Consider the following 18,307-nt stretch of genomic DNA (forward strand, 5'->3'; position numbering starts at 1 on the left):
CATAGTCTGAGAATATCTTTTCATGTCTCAAACAATACTCGCTCTATCCTCTTCACAACCACATGGTTCCAAAAAGAAACAAATTGCAATAAAAGTTGTCCTGTTTTAAACCCTTGTAATGATGATGGATGCGGCATAGCTCTGTGTGTGTGATGTTCTTTGTGTAACCCCCCCTATTCCTTTAATCTCTCTCCCAAGCCTCTCATTTTAAAGCAGGATGTTTGTTGATGTTGGGAGCTTGGGTAAACAGCCAAAGGCACTGATATTCATGCAGCACTGTGGTCTCACTCGGACGCCTGTCTGTTTCCTAGAAGGCTCTATTTGAAATGCATATTATGTTTAGACGCCACTGTGGTCAGAGGAGGGTAGAAAATCACAGAGCGATGCTTTCCCAGGCAAGGCCCGGCCCCCTTTCAACTCCTGACTGGGGCTAAGCCAGCCCTTTGGGGACAGCCCAGTTTGCTGCACACAGCAGTGTCAGGCAGGCAATGGGCTTTGCAATGGTTCATTTTATTAAACCTCCGCCTGTTGGGAAAATATATACGCCTGGGTTTAGACTTCCTCGTCTACGGTACATCCTGCATTTAAATGGCTCAAGTCTTTACTAGACACACTGATCCATCTTAATTTTCTTCTCTCATAGACACAGATGCATTAAAAACCAGTGGTGGAAAGTAACTAAGTATTTTTACTCAAGTACTTTCATTTTAGGGAACTTTGTACCTTTACTCCACTACATTTATCTGAACCCATCAGCTGCTAGTTACTTTGAAGAAAATGATTTTGCATCGAAAACATTGCAAGAATTGATGAAGATTATGTACTTTAAAATGTGAAGCCTGCCAACTTCATAGTTGTTGAACATAATCAGAGGAGCGTAACTGGACCTTTAACCTTAATTAGAGGTCAATGGTTCGAGGACAGTATTGCTCCTGATCACATAAATACACAAACATCATGTAGAACGTGTATGTTTACTTTTGATACTTAAGTACATTCAATATCAAATACTTCTCTACTTTTATGGAAGTAGGATTTTGAATGGTCTCTCTCTCTCTCACACACACACACAAAACACTGTAGACAAAAAGGACTGCTAAGAGTCAAACTGCGGTGGTCAACCTTGGCACAGTCACACAGTGGGTAAAATATGGGCCAGAGTCTGTTCACAAACAAAGGGAGCGGTCTTTGCCGAGGGAGCAGTAGGCTATGGAACAACTGGAGGATGATCACATGGGCTAAAACAAGAAACAATCATGCTCTCACATTGTCACCACAAAACCATATTGTCTCTTTCATACACGCACGCACGCACGGCACGCACATACAAAAGCAGAGCTCCAAGGCCCACCAGTATAGAACCAAAATCTTACTTACTCAAGTAAAAGTCAGAGTATCTGGCTAAAAACACACTTGGGTAAAAGTCTAAAAGTTTCTACTTTTAAATGTACTTACTGTAAGTACTAAAAAGTCAAAGTAAAAACTTTTTTTCTGACTGTCTATTCTTCTGATAGCAGGTGTTTAATCAAATATCCCTGCTTTCTAGTCTTGCACATGTAATTGAGTAAAAGTACAAGTATACAAACCTAATAATACTTGAGTAAAGTACAAATCCCCCCAAACAGTACTTAAGTATTGTAACGAAGTACAATTACTCAAGTACTTTACACCCCTGGTAGGCAGCTGGGTAACCACTGGTATGGGAAATGGCCGCTTGGACTCCTGGTGACGAGAAAGTATTACAGACCTGGCAGGATGACTCTGGCTGCTCTGCACTGTAATTACATGTGGCTTTCCACGCTCTAAATGTGTACCATTATGTTTTCAACCCTTGTCCTATTTATATAGTTCTCATGATACAGAAACCCGAGCTGTAATCCTCCAAGCTTTAAAATTAGATTCTAGAATTAGTCTCCAGGATAAAACTGGGACAATCAAATAACCTTAAAATGCCAAGAGAACAGACCTGAAGGTCTGAAGGTATATAAGCCAAGGATATTATGAAACGCTGGCTCCCGAGTACAGGGGGAGAGGTCACATTATATGAAATATCAAACATTAGACCCTGCATCTGTTTTTGTTGATAGGAATCTCAATGACATTTCATGTCAAATTAATCCAAATCCTTTCATGTTCTGTCTGAGCTCATATCTCCCCTCGAGACATTAAGCTCTACTCAACAATAATTGGGACAGGTTCGCAGGACATATTAAGCCTAGTATCATAGACTAAAAACTCTTTCAGTGGCGAATCCTAATGAGAATTTCTTTCCCCCCCTTTGGTCTAGAATTAGGTTACATTTTTTATCCGTGAAAGCAGCCCAGTGCATTATACTCTGAGCAGTTACCGTTTCTCGGTGCTCTACTGCTGCCCTGAGGTTTGCAACTACCCATCCTATATGGATTTCAGAGCATAATGATGGATGTGATCCTATACTGGAGTGTGGATGAGGGAACACCTCAGGGAGAAGAGTAGAGTGCTTGAATACAAAGCCTGTCCTGGAGCGATCGCCTGAATTACCTCAACTGCTGCCTTCGCTGTGGAGGAAGCTCCGGAGGGACTAAAAGCAACGTCCGAAGTTTGGCCTGCTTTAGTAATCCAAGAGGTAATGGCAAATTAATAGCCTTTGTGTAGTATACAATTATGGTGTTCCTCTATGGGAGTGTAACACTAGTCTGACATCTGCTGGACTGTCCTCGCTATTACAACTGCACACCCAACATCTCAACATTCAATTTACATAAATGATTGTTAACGTCATTTGCAATAACCTAGAAGGGCATTCATAGAGATGCCTTCACCCAAGCCTGCAAGTGCTGCTGTCCCCCACCTCAATATTGATTTCAGTGGACAATAGTGGATTTATTCAAATAATACACTTAAGTCATTGAGACATTTGAAAAATACTTTTGAGAATCCAGGTCCTTGGTCAATCTATGCGCAAAGTTGAATCCAAAATGGATCAGAACTATAGGAGACAGACACAGACAGCTGGTGGAAAAAGTACCTACATTTCCATATTCAGAACAATAGTAAATACAATTGTAGCAAGGTGTGAGACATCAATACAATAACTAAATAACAGGATATATCCAGGTAGCAATGGGTGCTGAAATAGCCTTTATTTCATTTATTTACAAAGAATACAAAACTTAACTCCTTTAAAAACTCGGACCAAGGAATTCATAATACAACATTTCCATGTGATGCTGAGACTTGACAGATGTACAAATACGCCCACGAGGGGGCGTGAAACAATAAGCGAGGTCCTAACGGAGGACTGTATCGAGTATGGCTGCCCCCATTAATAATGTCACTCAGTCCTCCTAATCTACCCCACAATGCATTTAACACATCCGCTTTTGCCGTTAGCTAGCGTTAGAGCCAACATTAGCTACCAAATGCCAGCTACCAACTATTTCAGCTAACTCTAGGTAGCCTACTGTTAATCAAAGACCATCTTTGATTAACACTTAACAAGAATTAGCTGTAACATTTGTTAGCTGTCATAGCAGCTCTTAATGTTTGGTAGCAAATATTAGTGCCGATGCTTGGTGATAGCTAAAGAGGAGGATTTGCATTGTGGGAAAGAATGGGCCATCTTTTGATGACAACAAACATGGGGAAGCCATCCTTAATTGACCGCATTCACACGGCGGCCATTTTGTTCTTACGTCGTGCTCGGGGTGGGGTCAATACAGTCCGCCATTCACCGAAAGGTTGAAAGTAATGAGTTGTTGGACGGCTTGAACTTTTCATTTGTGGTGTGACTTCTTCTTCCCAGAGGCCTCTTGGCGTCCTTGTTTCAACCCCTGGAAGAGAAACAACAACGTCAGCACACCTCTCCTTGTTCACTCCACACCAACCGTAAAGATGGACGTGGAGCACGGCAAACACCGGGGCCCTCCGCGCTAAAAGCGTCTCAGTAGAGCAACCTTTATACTTTTTTTTATGACTTATACTTTATTGCATATTTTTTCTTTTTGCACACAGTACTTCAGGACAATACAATGAATGACATATTTTGCATCAGCATGGGTCAGTCCTGAAGGACAACATAGACACCTGGACCCCTAACGTCTAGGTTACACGGATACCCCCCATATGGGGGGGAAGACAGAAAAAAAATAAAAATAAAAAATAAAGACATTATAATAAGTAAACCTGAACAAACGAAAAATTCTACCATAACAAAAAATAAATAAAAAATAGAAAGATAAATTAGACTAAGCCGAGAATATAATGGGAAGTAGTACCAAAACAGAAAGAAAACACCAAACGAAAAAATAAATCTACATTAAAACATAGAGCCATTCTTGTCTACATAAACATGGTGCATTTGTCAGGTATTATATACTCATGTGCATCGTCGCTGTCTTAGACAAGTGTGCCCCCCCCTCCTTTTATAGTGAGTGAAATTGTAAATATTTCCCCCATTTGCTAATATATTTGTCTCCTTTCTCTCCTAAACTAAAAGATATTTTCTCATAGGCAGCTACCCTACCCAGTTCTCCACTCCACTCTCGGAATGACGGGCCTTCTGGTGCCTTCCAGCCTCTCATTATGATCTGTTTGCCTGTCATGATACTAGTCTGTATCCAATCAGCTAGGGGCTTTGCGATATGGCTAAGACTGCAGGGATCCCCCAGGATATATAAACCAGAACAGAAATCATGCTCCGTCCCTGTGACCTCTGTGATGTAGTCATGTATGTTACTCCAGAAGTCTCTGATTTTCGGACATGACCAGAGTGCATGGACTAGGTCCCCCTCCCCTGTGTGACATTTCCAGCAATCTGGGTTCTCTTTCAGGCCCAGTCTATACATTTTAGAGGGGGTCCAATAAATGCAGTGGAAGATCTTGAATTGTATTAGCCTTGTTCTAATATCCCTGGACACCTGTTTGGGGATCCCCGAGATTATATCCCAGTCCTCTTGCTCAAATGTGACCCCTAGATCCTTTTCCCAGACTATTTTGAGAGCAGAGGATATCCCACTGTCGATAAACATGGAATAGTAGACCGAGGCCTCATGTCCCAACCCAGAAATAGCCAAAATCTTTTTCAGCAGGTCTGTACCCTGGGGGAGGGTCTGTGGAGAGCCAAATGTGCCTATGAGAAGATGCCTCAATTGTAAATATCTCCAAAATTGATTGATGGCCAGCTGATATTGTTGAATCAGTTTTTCAAAAGATTTTAATGCATCGTCTTCATAGAGGTCCCCCAGGGTGAGGATGCCTTTGTCTATCCATTCCTTCCACATAAAGGGGGATCTGCATATACACAATTTTGGGTTGGCCCATAAGCCTGCTGAGCTGACAGGCTTAAATGTGGGTTGATATGAAAGATGCGAGACACCTTTTTCCATACGGCCTGTATGTGAGAGATAATAGGGTGAGTTCGGGCAGTTGGTGGTAATTTAGCTGTAATATACGACAGTGGGGGCAGCCGTGTGTATACCGACTGCTCCATTATGTACCATGGAGGCGCTCTCTCAGGGGGCAGGGCCCACTGTGTCATATGTCTGAAACTGTAAGCATAATGATATAGTAATAATTTGGGGAGACCCAGGCCACCTCTGTCCACAGGCTGTTGTAGTTTACCAATACGCATCCTGGGTCTTTTACCGTTCCACAGGAATGTGTTGCATATTCTATCAAATTGTTTAAAATACTTGCTAGGTATTGCTATCGGCAGTGACTGGAGGAGGTAGTTTACTCTGGGAATGCAGTTCATCTTAAGAACATTAACCTTGCCCCATAGTGACAAGAAAAGGGGAGCCCATCTCTCCACATCCGCTGAGATTTTGCCTAGTAGTGGGTCAAAGTTGACACTAACAATGTCGTTTACTTGCTTGGGGAAAAGAATCCCTAGATACCGAATACCCTTTTCAGGCCACTGAAAGGAGCCATCTTTAAATAGTGATTTGGGGCAGTAGGACGTTAGGGGAAGAGCCTCCGACTTCGACCAATTAACCTTATAGCCTGAAAATCTTTAGAACGTATCTATTGTCTTGAGTAGTGCGGGTACAGCATTGCCTGGGTCTGTAACAAAAAGCAAAATGTCATCTGCATAAAGCATACGTTTTTGGGCCGTGCCCCCCACTGTAACTCCAGGGAAACTTGGGTCCTTATGTATAGCTGCTGCCAGGGGCTCAAGCGCTAAACAGAAGAGCAAAGGAGAAAGGGGCGAACCTTGGCGTGTCCCGCGGCCTAGTTTGAAATATGAGGAGATTATCCTCATATTTGTTTGCACCGCTGCCTCCGGTTGGTTATACAACAACTTCACCCATTTTATAAAGGTCTGACCGAAACCAAACGCCTCCAGGGTTGAAAATAAGTACTCCCATTCTACGATGTCAAACGCCTTTTCCGCGTCCAGTGAGATGGCGGCCGTTGGTTCATTATCGCTACTGACTGCCCACATTACATTGATAATGCGTCCGACGTTATCAGACGAATTTCTTTTGCGAATAAACCCAACTTGGTCAGGATGCACCAGGGAGGATATTACTCCATCCAAACGGTTTGCCAGTATTTTGGAAAGCACTTTTACATCCTGGGAAATCAGGGAAATTGGACGATAATTCTTGCACTCGGAGGGTTCCTTATCTTTTTTCAATATTAAAGATATCAAGGCCTGTGATAGGGTGGGGGGTAAATATCCTCTATCCAAAGCTTCAATATACATACTCTGCAGTAGAGGTGTCAACTCTGTTGAGAAGCATTTAAAGAACTCAGCTGTAAGACCATCAGGCCCCGGCGCTTTACCGGACGGCAATTTCCTAATAACCTCCGCTATTTCATCTTCTGTTATTGGGGCGTCTAAATACTCACGTTGAGCCGCGTCTAATGTAGGGAGATCCAGCCCGCTAAAAAATAAAGGAATTTCCTGCTGTGTCGCCTTGGAAGAGGAAGTGTAAAGACCCATGTAGTATTCTTTGAAAGTATTGTTAATATCACTAGCCTTAGTCACGACGGCTCCCCCCTGTACCTGAATAGCCGAAATAGTGGATGATGACTCCTTGTGTTTAATATACCTGGCCAGCAACTTCCCGGCTTTGTCCCCCGATTCAAAGTAATTCTGCCTGGCCCTAAACAATCCAAACTCGACCTTCTGTGAAAGGATACAATTATACTCACTTTAATTGAGTTACAAGCCTTAAGTTATTTGGTGATATTTTTTGTTTGAGCTGACCCTCCGCAACCAGCAGCATTTTTTCTAAATCGCCCATTTTTTTGGTGTTCTGCTTTTTCTTATATGATGCATATTGAATTACGTGACCCCTCACAAAAGCCTTCAGAGCTTCCCAAGCAACCCCTGTTGATGGCGCAGAAGGAACATTTGTCTCTATATACATATCAATCTGATTTTTCAGCATGGCTTTAAAGTCTGTATCCTGCAATAGAGACGAGTTAAATCTCCATCTAGAGGACCTCTTTGCACGGTCAATGGGGAGCAGCTCAAGGGTCACCCTTGCATGATCTGACACTATAATGTTGCCAATTGAACAGGCCAATGTAGATGGGAGCAGATCTTTAGAGATAAAAAAAATAATCAAGCCTTGAGAATACACCGTGAACCGAAGAAAAAAAAGTATAGTCCCTCCCCTTAGGATTTAGAGTACGCCAAGCATCTACCAGCCCCAATGCAGAACACATTCCTCCCACTGTGGAGGTTGATCTGGGGGGTCTAGCAGTGGTTGGTGTACTCCTATCCAGAACAGCATCCATAGTAATATTCAAGTCCCCTGCCCATATGATTGGATAGTCACCCATGTCATTTAATTTACATTCCAGGTCAGTAAAAAACATTGGGACATCCCCATTAGGAGCATATGTATTGGCTAGGATAAATACTTTCCCCTGAATCTCAGCCAAAATAATGACAATCCTCCCTTCTTCATCTTTGAGTTCTCTCAAGACATTTAAATTGCAGCCGTTTGTTCACTAGTATAATGACTCCCCTACTTTGACTGGTACCGGCACTGCAGAACACGTGACCCACCCATCCCTTACATAAGCGCTTTGATTCATCCAATGACAAATGACATTCCTGCAAAAACATTATATCATACCTGGAGGATTTCAATTTATAAAGTACCTTGTTCCTCTTGATTACATTACCCAATCCATTTACATTCCATGTGGCGAGGCACAGTTTATTATTATTCTGAGCAGACATGGGCGTGTAGAATAGTAATAATGACCGATGATATACTGACAACTAAGTGAAGTATTTTTAACCATGTCGACAAACGCAGGGCTCTTGACAAAATAAAATAAAACATGACACGCTGTAAACAAAACATAGCGTGATGAAAAAAACACAAAAAAAAACTAAAACAAAAACACAGACAGATACGATTCTGGTCCATGATCCGTCGGTAGAGTGGTTCGCTCCGAGCGCCGCCCACCCGCGGCATTGTTTTGGCAAAAGTTTGCACGCGTTTGTCATAAAGTGACATCTGTAGCGCTGAGAGAAAGGAGTCGGGGGCGGTGTTAAACCTAATTCCTTTATTATTCATCAGCGTAACAACAAGTCGACGTAGTCGTGTCGACAGTAAGTAAGAATGCCGGTGGCAGGAAGTGCCACACTATAAATCGTCCGGGGGGAACTACTATTCCCAACAACAGTTCTGTGTGAATTATGTACAGTCACTACACAAGCCCCCCCAGAATTCACCCATAGTCAAAATCCCCCCGGCGTGGGGGAACAATTGCCCGGCCTCTGCGTGTGCGGAAAGCCGGGGAGGGCGGAGCGGCGTAAGTGCCCGCGCCGTCCACGACACCCGGGGGCACGAAACGGCCTCGGCGAGCGCGGAAAACCGGGGGTGGAGAGGGGAAAGCGTCGCAAGCGCCCGTACCCTCTCCGACACCCGGGGGCACTGGCATCGGTGAGGCTGCCGGTGGCTCTGTGGGAGGCGGCTCCCGGGGCAACGGCGGACGACCCCTGCGGGGGGGAAGGGCCAACTCCAAAGGTTGGGAAACGTCCACGTGAGCGGGCTTGATCCTGTCTATTGACATGGTCTCCGTCCTACCGCCCATGAGGTCCTTATTACCGTGTCGCAGGACCCTAAACGGGCCATCGTAAGGGGGGCGTAGGGGCCCACGGTGCGCGTCGTGGCGAACAAAAACGTACTCCGCCGTGTGCAGGCTGCGCGGCACCCGGGAAACGGGGGTACCATGCTGCGACGTGGGGATCGGGGCGAAGGTCTGAGCCGCTTCCCGCAGGGTGGAACGCTGGCTGGCCGCGGACCAAGGGGTTGCCACGTCCGGAATGAAATCCCCCGGGACGCGTAATGTCTGGCCGTATAACAGCTCCGCGGACGAGGACTGCAGGTCTTCCTTGGGGGCGCTCCTAAGTCAGAGCATGACCCACGGCAGCTTATCCACCCAGTTGCTGTCCGTCAGGCCTGCGCGCAGCGCCGCCTTCATGGACCGGTGGAAACGTTCGCATAGCCCGTTGGCCTGCGGGTGGTACGCGGTTGTACGGTGCAGCTTAACCCCCAGGCCGCTGGCGACCGCGTTCCAGAGCTCCGAGGTGAACTGCGAGCCCCGGTCGGAGGAGAGGTCGAGGCGAGGGGAACGGCTTCCGGCCATCGGGTGGTCCTGTCCACCATAGTGAACAGGTAGGTAAACCCGTGAGAGGAAGGAAGCGGGCCCACGAGGTCAACATTGACGTGGTCGAATCTCCTCTCGGGAACTACGAATGTCACAAGCGGGGCCTTGGTATGTCGGTGCACTTTAGCCCGTTGGCAGGACACACACGCGTCGACCCAGGCCATCACGTCTTTCTTGAGCCCTCGCCACACAAATTTCTGTGACACCAACCTGCTCGAAGGCTTCCTACCGGGGTGAGACAGGTCGTGCACCGCCTCGAAAGCCCGCCTGCGCCAGCCTATAGGGACCAGCGGCCGGGGTTGCCCGGTGGAGAGGTCACAGAGCAGGGACGCGCCCGAGCCGCCAATCGCGACGTCTCTGAGGCGCAGACTGGTATCGGCTGTCCTGAGGGCCTGGATGTCGTGGTCGGAGGCCTGTTCCGAGCCCATGGCGACGTAGTCGAGGCCCAGTTGCACAGCTCCGATGACGACCCTGGATAGGCAGTCTGCGACCACGTTGGCTTTCCCGGCGATATGCCGTATGTCTGTCGTGTATTCAGAAATGTACGAGAGTTGGCGCTGTTGTCGCGCGGACCACGGTTCAGCCACCTTGGACATGGAGAACGTGAGGGGTTTGGCTGCATCCGCCAGGGCCGTCTTGGTGGCTGCGAAGGCTGTCGTCCTCTCGGCCGTCCAGTCGACAGGCTGGTTGGGGGACCTGTCGATGAGATGTCCGAGGAACTGTATGGAGGTCAACCCGAACTGGCACTTAGCCGGGTTGATGATTAGGCCGTGTTGGCCCAGCCTCGTAAAGAGGCATCGGAGGTGCGCCAGGTGCTCTTCGGGCGAGGAGCTGGTGACGAGGATGTCGTCCAGGTAGACAAAAATAAACGGCATGTCTCTGAGCGTCGAGTCCATTAGCCTCTGGAAAGACTGTGCCGCGTTCTTAAGTCCGAACGGCATCCGTAGGAACTCGAATAGACCGAAGGGTGTTACCACCGCCGTCTTCGGGACGTCCAAGGGGTGTACCGGCACTTGGTGGTAACAGCGTACCAGGTGTACTTTTGAAAAGAACAGCTTACCCGCCAGGTGCCCTGAGAAGTCCTGGATGTGGGGGACCGGGTAGCGGTCTGGCGTGGTAGCATCGTTGAGGCGTCTCTAGGCACCGCACGGTCTCCATCCCCCGTCCGCTTTGGGCACGATGTGCAGCGGCGAGGCCCAGGGACTGTCCGAGCGTCGGATAATCCCCAACCTCTCCATATTGGCGAACTCTGACCTAGCGACTGCTAGTCTGTCAGGGTTGAGCCGGCGGGCCCTAGCGTACACGGGAGCTCCTTGAGTCTCTATGTCAGGGGTGGGCAATTATTTTTCCCGGGGGGCCGAATGAGCAACTGAAAATATGTTGGGGGGCCGGGCCAAAATTCCAAACTCAATTATGCATAATATACATTTTATTTCTATATAAAAAGCAGTAAATGGCATTGTTTTGACCCCTGGTAAGAGTGTATGTTATTATTTGGCAATTAAAAGGTGAGGTTAGCTTTCAAAAATATCATTTATTCAAATAGAATTTATTTCCAAAATGATAAACTAAATGTGAAACATGAATAACGAGTTTCTATTGTTTCTATTGAGGATTTTCTTAGCTTTCTAAAGACATCACTTCATCATCTTATAGCAAAAATAAACAAGACATGTCACTGAACTGTGTAAAGAAAAGTGTCCCCGTTTTGTAGCCTTTTTTACTTTACATGCCTATATTAAACATTTAAGAGAAAAAAAAATCAAGTGTCCCATTTCACTTGTTATATTTCCACATTTTAGTGTTCTTCAGTTCTTTTTTGTTTCATTCAGTGTGAGAAATCCAGTCTCTGTTGAGCTTTAACAAGTCCATCAAAGTCAGGTTGCATGTCTGAGGTGGAGATGCGAAGCAAAGCTGCCAGATGTTCATCAGTGAGAGAGGATCTGTACCTGGACTTGGTAAATGTCATGACTGAGTGTCTGTTCACATATGTAGGTGGATCCAAAGAGAACCAACATCTTCTGAGCATGTCTCCTAAGCGTATATTGTGCGTGTGAACGTTGACATGAAAAAAAAAGCAAAAAAAAAAAAAAAAAAAAAAAAAAAAAAAAATTAAAAAAAATTATTTTTTTATTTTTTTGTATTATCATGTAATCTTTCGCGGGACGGTCAGAATCATCCCGCGGGCCGGATGCGGCCCGCGGGCCGTACAATGCCCAGGTCTGCTCTATGTGATGCTCGACCCCGTGTTTGGTGGTCGCGGCCGAGAACGTAGGCTGCGTCAAGCCGGGAAACTCCCGCAGTAGGCGTTGGTACACGTCACCTTCTGCGAGCGAGCTGGCCAGCCCGCTGTATACCACTTCATTGCGCACACATGTCAAGGAAGCATATGTCTGGGCGTCTACCAGGCGGCCGTGCCTCACGTCCACGAGGAGCCCATGTGCGCAGAGGAAATCCACCCAGAGTAGGGGGACCGAGATGTCGGCCGTGACAAACTCCCACGTGAACCGCTGTCCCCCGAAACACAACTCCGCGGTCCTCGTGCCGTAGGTGCGGATCGGGTTACCGTTGGCGGTCGTCAGTCGCGGACCGCTCCCCGCCGGCGGTGTCCTCCACCGTTGCCGGTAGGACGCTCCTCTGTGCTCCGGTGTCGCAGAGGAATTTTCGACCGGAGAGTGTGTCCTTAATGAAGAGTAGCCTGTTCGACGTACCTGCGCTCACGGCCGCTACTGGGCGCAGGTGTTGGCGTTTCCCGCCCTGACAAAAGTACAAGGTGGGCGGCACTTTGTTGCTTTCGCGCCGAAGCGTGCATGGAAATAACACAGGCCTGTGTCATTATTGCCGTCGGCCGCGGCGCCTCTCTCCATCTTCGCCCCTCCCCCTCTGGGCATGTGCGCCCGTGTCGGGGCTAGCACCTCTGGGGCTAAGTGCTGCGTGGCCAGGTAAAACCGGTCCGCCTCTTCTGCCAGAGCACGGGGATCCACAATGGTTGTATTGGCAAGTGCCGTCTGTACCCGTGGCGGCATGTGTCTGAGGAACAGCTCCTTAAATAAAAAGTTTGGCTGTTCTGCGCCCAGTAGGTTCAGCATCATCTCCATGTGCTCTGACGGCTTGCTGTCTCCCAAGCCTCGTATATCCAGCAAGCGTCGGGCCCGCTCAGACTGTGATAACTCAAAAATCCTGAGTAGGTGCGTCTTAAACGCCTCATATTTATTCTGGGCCGGTGGAGCGGTAATGAAGCCTACCGTCCTCGCCGCCATAGTGTTGTTCAGACTCGAGACGACGTGGAAGTATTTTGCGGCGTCATCCACGATTCCCCGTAGGGCGAATTGCGCCTCAGTTTGGGCGAACCAAGCAGCTGCCGACTGCTCCCAAAACTCAGGCAGTCTGAGAAAAACAGCGTTGTTTGCCATGTTTGTCGTATTCTCTGTCTCGGAAACTTCTTCGAGACTATGTCGGGGTCACCAGTGTAGCGCTGAGAGAAAGGAGTCGGGGGCGGTGTCACGAAGCTAAACCTAATTCCTTTATTATTCATCAGCGTAACAACAAGTCGACGTAGTCGTGTCGACAGTAAGTAAGAATGCCGGTGGCAGGAAGTGCCACACTATAAATCGTCCGGGGGGAACTACTATTCCCAACAACAGTTCTGTGTGAATTATGTACAGTCACTACACATCATTCATTCTCAATGAATTAGCGAGAGTCCAGCTCGTTTAACGCTAAAGGAACGCTAACGGGATATTGAAGGACAGCCGGTAGGCTAGTAAAAGGAAATGAGAAGAAATAAAAATAAAAAATTTAAATAAAAAATTTAAATATCAACCCCACTCATCCATAACGAGCGAATATAGAACAAGTCACTCTGCAGCAAGTAACCAAGTCACTGCGTTATTCAATAGTCTTGTAGGCTAGTCCCCAGTTGGCTCACAGTCAATATACTACACCTTACCGGCTAGGATGATTCCCTTTCATACCGCTGCACTCAGCTGGACCTTGAACAGGTTAGCAGTAGGGATGCCCCCCGGACCCCGGTTTTAAACGGGAACCGGTACTATATTAGAAAATACCGGAGTATTTATAAGCTCCAACGTCCTCGGTACTGCTATCGATACTCTAGAGAAATTATTATTATTATTTAAAAGTTGCGAACGATCTCTCCTCTCTCTGTCTCTGCACGAGAAGCGAGCCGCAGCGAGTCATTATTACACACTCCTCGCGAGTCGCGCTACACATACGGGTACTTCTTATACATACGGGTACTCCTTAATGAAAGAGCGGTCCCCGTGCTGAAGCGCGCTGCACACAGACAGCTCTGCCTCTGCATGCACCGAGTCGTGATGGCGGATAGAGCGAAGCGTTCTAAAGTATGGATATACTTTACAAGGGTCAATGCCGACAACGCACGTTGCCACAAGTGCAACAAAACATTTGCCAGTAAGGGTGGCAATACGAGCAATCAAAACATTTGTTGGCAAAACACGATATTAGTGTGCAGAAATGCGGCGTATTCGACTGCCTTGCGCGCAGTGGTTCATCTGCATCCACGTCCACTGCAGCCGGTAAGCCAAGATACGGAGTTTCCTAGGCTAATAACGAATTATTACAAATAGGCTAATAAACAAAATAATTGTTTAGCTACAAATACTACAATCTAAAAACCTTTTATAGATTGTCAAGCTGAGGCGTCAGCCACCAATGTGTCCCAGGCCAGTGAGCCCACCACACATCCTCCCTCTACCTCCACCACCCAAAGTCCTTTCTCCCCCCTAGCAGCTAGAGGAAAGATGACAGAGGATAGGGTGAACGAGTGTCACAGGGCTGTGACAAAGTTTGTTGTCAAAGGCCTGCACCCGTTCTCTACAGTGGAGTCCAAGGACTTTAGGTAACAACTAATCATTCAGTGTATATCGTTTTTTTTGTATACATAGTTGTCTAACTTGTCTGTTGTTGTTATAAGTTATTATTGAAGCAGCTATTCCCACCACTCCACACAAATTTACAATAATTCAATCATTTCTAATCTTTACTGTAGGGAGATGACCAATGCTCTCAACTGCAAATATAAAAATCATAAAAAAATAATCAAAAAGAACCGATAAGAGTATCGATAAAGTACCGAACCGTTAAGCAGTATCGATAAGAGTAGTAGTATCGATAAAATCCTAACGATACCCATCCCTAGTTAGCAGCCCTCAGATAAGCTAGCGAGCTAGCCAGCCAGCTTGCTCAGCGAGCTTCGGATGAAATCCATGGCTTTCTTCGGGTTGTCAAAGCGCCTGGATCCCTCGCCGGTGTCAATTCTGAGTGTGGCAGGGCGCTGCAATGCAAATTTAACCTGCCGTTCATGTAGGGCTTTCTTGCAGTCTTTGAAGGCATCCCTCTTAGCCTGTGTGCCCCTGGAATAGTCAGGGAGAATCATGACTCGTTTTCCATTCCATCTCAGCTCTCCCTTCTCCTGCGAGGCGCTTAGGATCTTGTCTCCATCTCCCGAGCGAAAGAATCTTGCGATCAACGTGCGGCTTCTGCTTCGGTCCTCCGGGGCGGAGCGGGGAGTCAGTCTGTGAGCACGCTCGATGTACCACCCCTTAGCGGGGGTAGTGATGCCCAGCAGCTCCGGTATGAGATTCTCGAGGAAGGTATTTGCGTCCCCTGTCTCGCTGCCCTCCGGTATCCCGACGAAGCGTAGGTTATTGCGTCTGCTTCTGTCCTCCATGTCGTCCATTTTATCACGGATAGCCTCCATCTCAGCTCTGGTAGCGGGTGGTTCAGACTGTAGCCGTTTGTCTGGGTCCTCCAGAAAGCCCAGTCTCCCCTCCACGTCACTGATCCTTGACACGAGTGATGTCAGTTTCCCTTCCATCGACATGGTGGCTTTGCGAATTTCACCCAAGCTTTGCATCTCTTTAGATATTTTCTTCAGGATTATAAAAATATTCGCTATGTCCTCCCCCGTCGAATTTGCACTTTCTTCTGTAGTAGGAGATTCATCATCGCCATCTTGGTCCACGTTGGGACCCCCCCCCCCCCCCCCCCGAGCGTAAACCTTCCTTTTTAGTGGTACTCTGAGGTGGATTTTTCTGTTTGCTCGCCATTTTCAGACTCCCAAGATGATCGCTCCTCTATGACGACTTTGTTGTGTCTATTTTCCGACTAAGGATACTGTTTTCGGATATAAATCTAGATGCCGCTGCGAGCAGCTCTCTCTCAAGCGGCCATCTTCTTCACCGCGTCACGTGAAAACAACTTAAACTTAATACGCCGCTAGCGGCGAAGGCTATAACAAGGTGCAGCCAAAAGATTTAACCGCACGTCGACAAGGTGTAGGTATTAGTGCAGAAGTATATTTCGGCCTTAGGTGCTGTATTCTCTTTGTTAAAATCCAATCAGGTGCTTGAATGTAGAGCTACTTTACACTTAAAAGGAAATACCACTTACAGTACCTTCAAGACATCCACCAAAAGACGCATTTAGAATCTATTTAACAAATAAATTGCATTTGAGCCATGTATTTTAGCCAGATTGCCCCACTATACTAATCTGCATCATACAAGTCATTGAACACGTATATGAGCTTGCAATTAATGGGCCACATTAGGGCTGGGCGATACAACGATAACGATAAATATCGCAATATATTTTAATAATCGTTATCGAAAAAAAATATATATCGAAAAATCGTTTTTTTTTTATATATATATATATATATATATATACATTTTTTTTTTGTGACCTGCAACAGGGCAGTTTTAAAACCAGAGACAGTGGACAGACTTGTCTTTCTTGCCTGCAACTTAAAGTAATGGCTTTGCTTGTCCAAATGACAATACTGACCAAATTGAGATTTATTTTTCTCTTGTCCATTTATTTTGTTTGCTTTCTAATTTAAAATACAATTTGAAACCGTCTGTACACAGTAGGCTATGTGTGCTAGCAGAGCTAGACTCCAGTCACGAGTCACGGTGCACATGTGCGGTGGTTTGTCCACTAAAAAAGCGCCAAAAGATCGAAAATAAACTAGCAGAGTCAGAACTGTTCAACTCCCCTGGAGCCACAGCCAGCAGAGAAGCCGGTTTACTTTAGCTTTTAAACCAGCTGCAGCCTGAGAACTGGAGTGTGAGGGGATGTAACACTAAAGATGGCGGCAACGACATTGTTACTTATAACAATTTCGATAATTATCGATAGAGAAATATGATAACATTATCATATCGTTATCGCGATATGATTTTTTGCCATATCGCCCAGCCCTAGGCCACATTATAAAAGAACGTAGGATACTTTTAAAATTTAGATTTATTGTGTTCCGTTAATGTTTTTGACTTTTAATTAATGTTACTCATCCTGTATTCCTTCAGGATATAGGACTCTTGTGTTGTGTTGTTTGATGTTGAAGAAATCTCAAATTAAATCTCGTGAGATAATATATCCGACTTTTTCACTCCCGATACAGATACCTGGGCCCTCATTCATCAACGTGACGTGGAAAATGTTCTATTTCCACACGTAAGCACAGAATTTAGAATGAGTGCACGCACAAAATAAACGGGATTTACCACACGTGCGTACACAGGTTCTACGCACACCTGTCATGATAAATATCACCTTGGCCCTGCGCCGAGGCTCGTGCACACTTTCACGTATTTGCATACCAGAACCGCCCCGATTAACCATATACGGTAATGGACCACCCCCATGAAATGTGGAAAAGTGGACTAAGCCGAGGGTGTTGTACACTGTCGGATATTATATCTATTAACTTCCTAAAAGACCATTGCTGCCTGGACACCGCAAACACTAATAAAGACCATTAACCACTGTTTTGCCGTTGCCCGTTAGTGTCATTAATGCATGCTGGAATAAGAATGCCTTTCTTAATTTATTTTTAATATTAATAATTATTATAATACAATAAAAGACAGCTCCGTCTTTTAATACACATATATTGTACAGTAACGTCAAATAAATACTACAGTCCCCGCTGAAATAAAGGTTCTGCACGCACATACCAGCAGTGATCTACAGCATAAAAGATAGCCACTTTATAATACTATTCTGAGTAGATAATTCATCTGTATCGCAACAGAGTCACGGATCTGGTCGGGGCAGGTAGCATTATGTCGGGAAAATCCTTATGAAATAAACAAAAGTGAATTAAAGAATTTAAAAACAAAGTTTAGCATATTAAATCGTTTTATAAGCTTTCTGAGTAGATAATTCATCTGTATCGCAACAGAGTCACGGATCTGGTCGGGGCAGGTAGCATTATGTCGGGAAAATCTTTATGAAATAAACAAAAGTGAATTAAGGAATTTAAAACGAAGTTTAGCATATTAAATCGTTTTATAAGCTTATAGCTTTTTTCGTGCTGATTGGAGAAGGGTCCAGCTGCAGAGCCGGAGAGCAACTCTCAGGGCCAAGATAGCACTTATACTATTTTGAGAGAGACAGCAGAGAGACAGACAGCAGAGAGACAGACAGACAGACAGACAGACACTGTTCCACAGTGTGTGTGTGTGTGTGTGTGTGTGTACGTGCGTGTGACTACTAGTCTAATAGTAGAGACTCAGCCCCCCCCCCCCCCCCCCCCGACCACCTCCTAGTAGAGACTTCTCTAGGAAGAAGACGAAGATGAGGATTAAGGCGAGACACTGCAGGTGAATAGGCAAATATACTTTTTTTGTTGATT

General features: G+C 46.0%; 1 protein-coding gene across 1 annotated transcript in view; it reads right to left on the reverse strand.

The window, feature by feature from the left end:
* Nucleotides 1–3,091: 3,091 nt before the first annotated feature.
* Nucleotides 3,092–18,307, reverse strand: part of smn1 (survival of motor neuron 1, telomeric) — a 29,392-nt gene continuing 14,176 nt past the window's right edge. Inside the window, exon 8 of the mRNA XM_084322834.1 lies at nucleotides 3,092–3,812. Within this exon, the coding sequence (XP_084178960.1) occupies nucleotides 3,756–3,812 (57 nt within the window). The 3' untranslated portion in view covers nucleotides 3,092–3,755. The remainder of the gene's footprint in view (nucleotides 3,813–18,307) is intronic.

Source organism: Notolepis coatsorum, assembly GCF_963971535.1.
Source record: "Notolepis coatsorum genome assembly, chromosome: 10".
NCBI lineage: Eukaryota > Metazoa > Chordata > Actinopteri > Aulopiformes > Paralepididae > Notolepis > Notolepis coatsorum.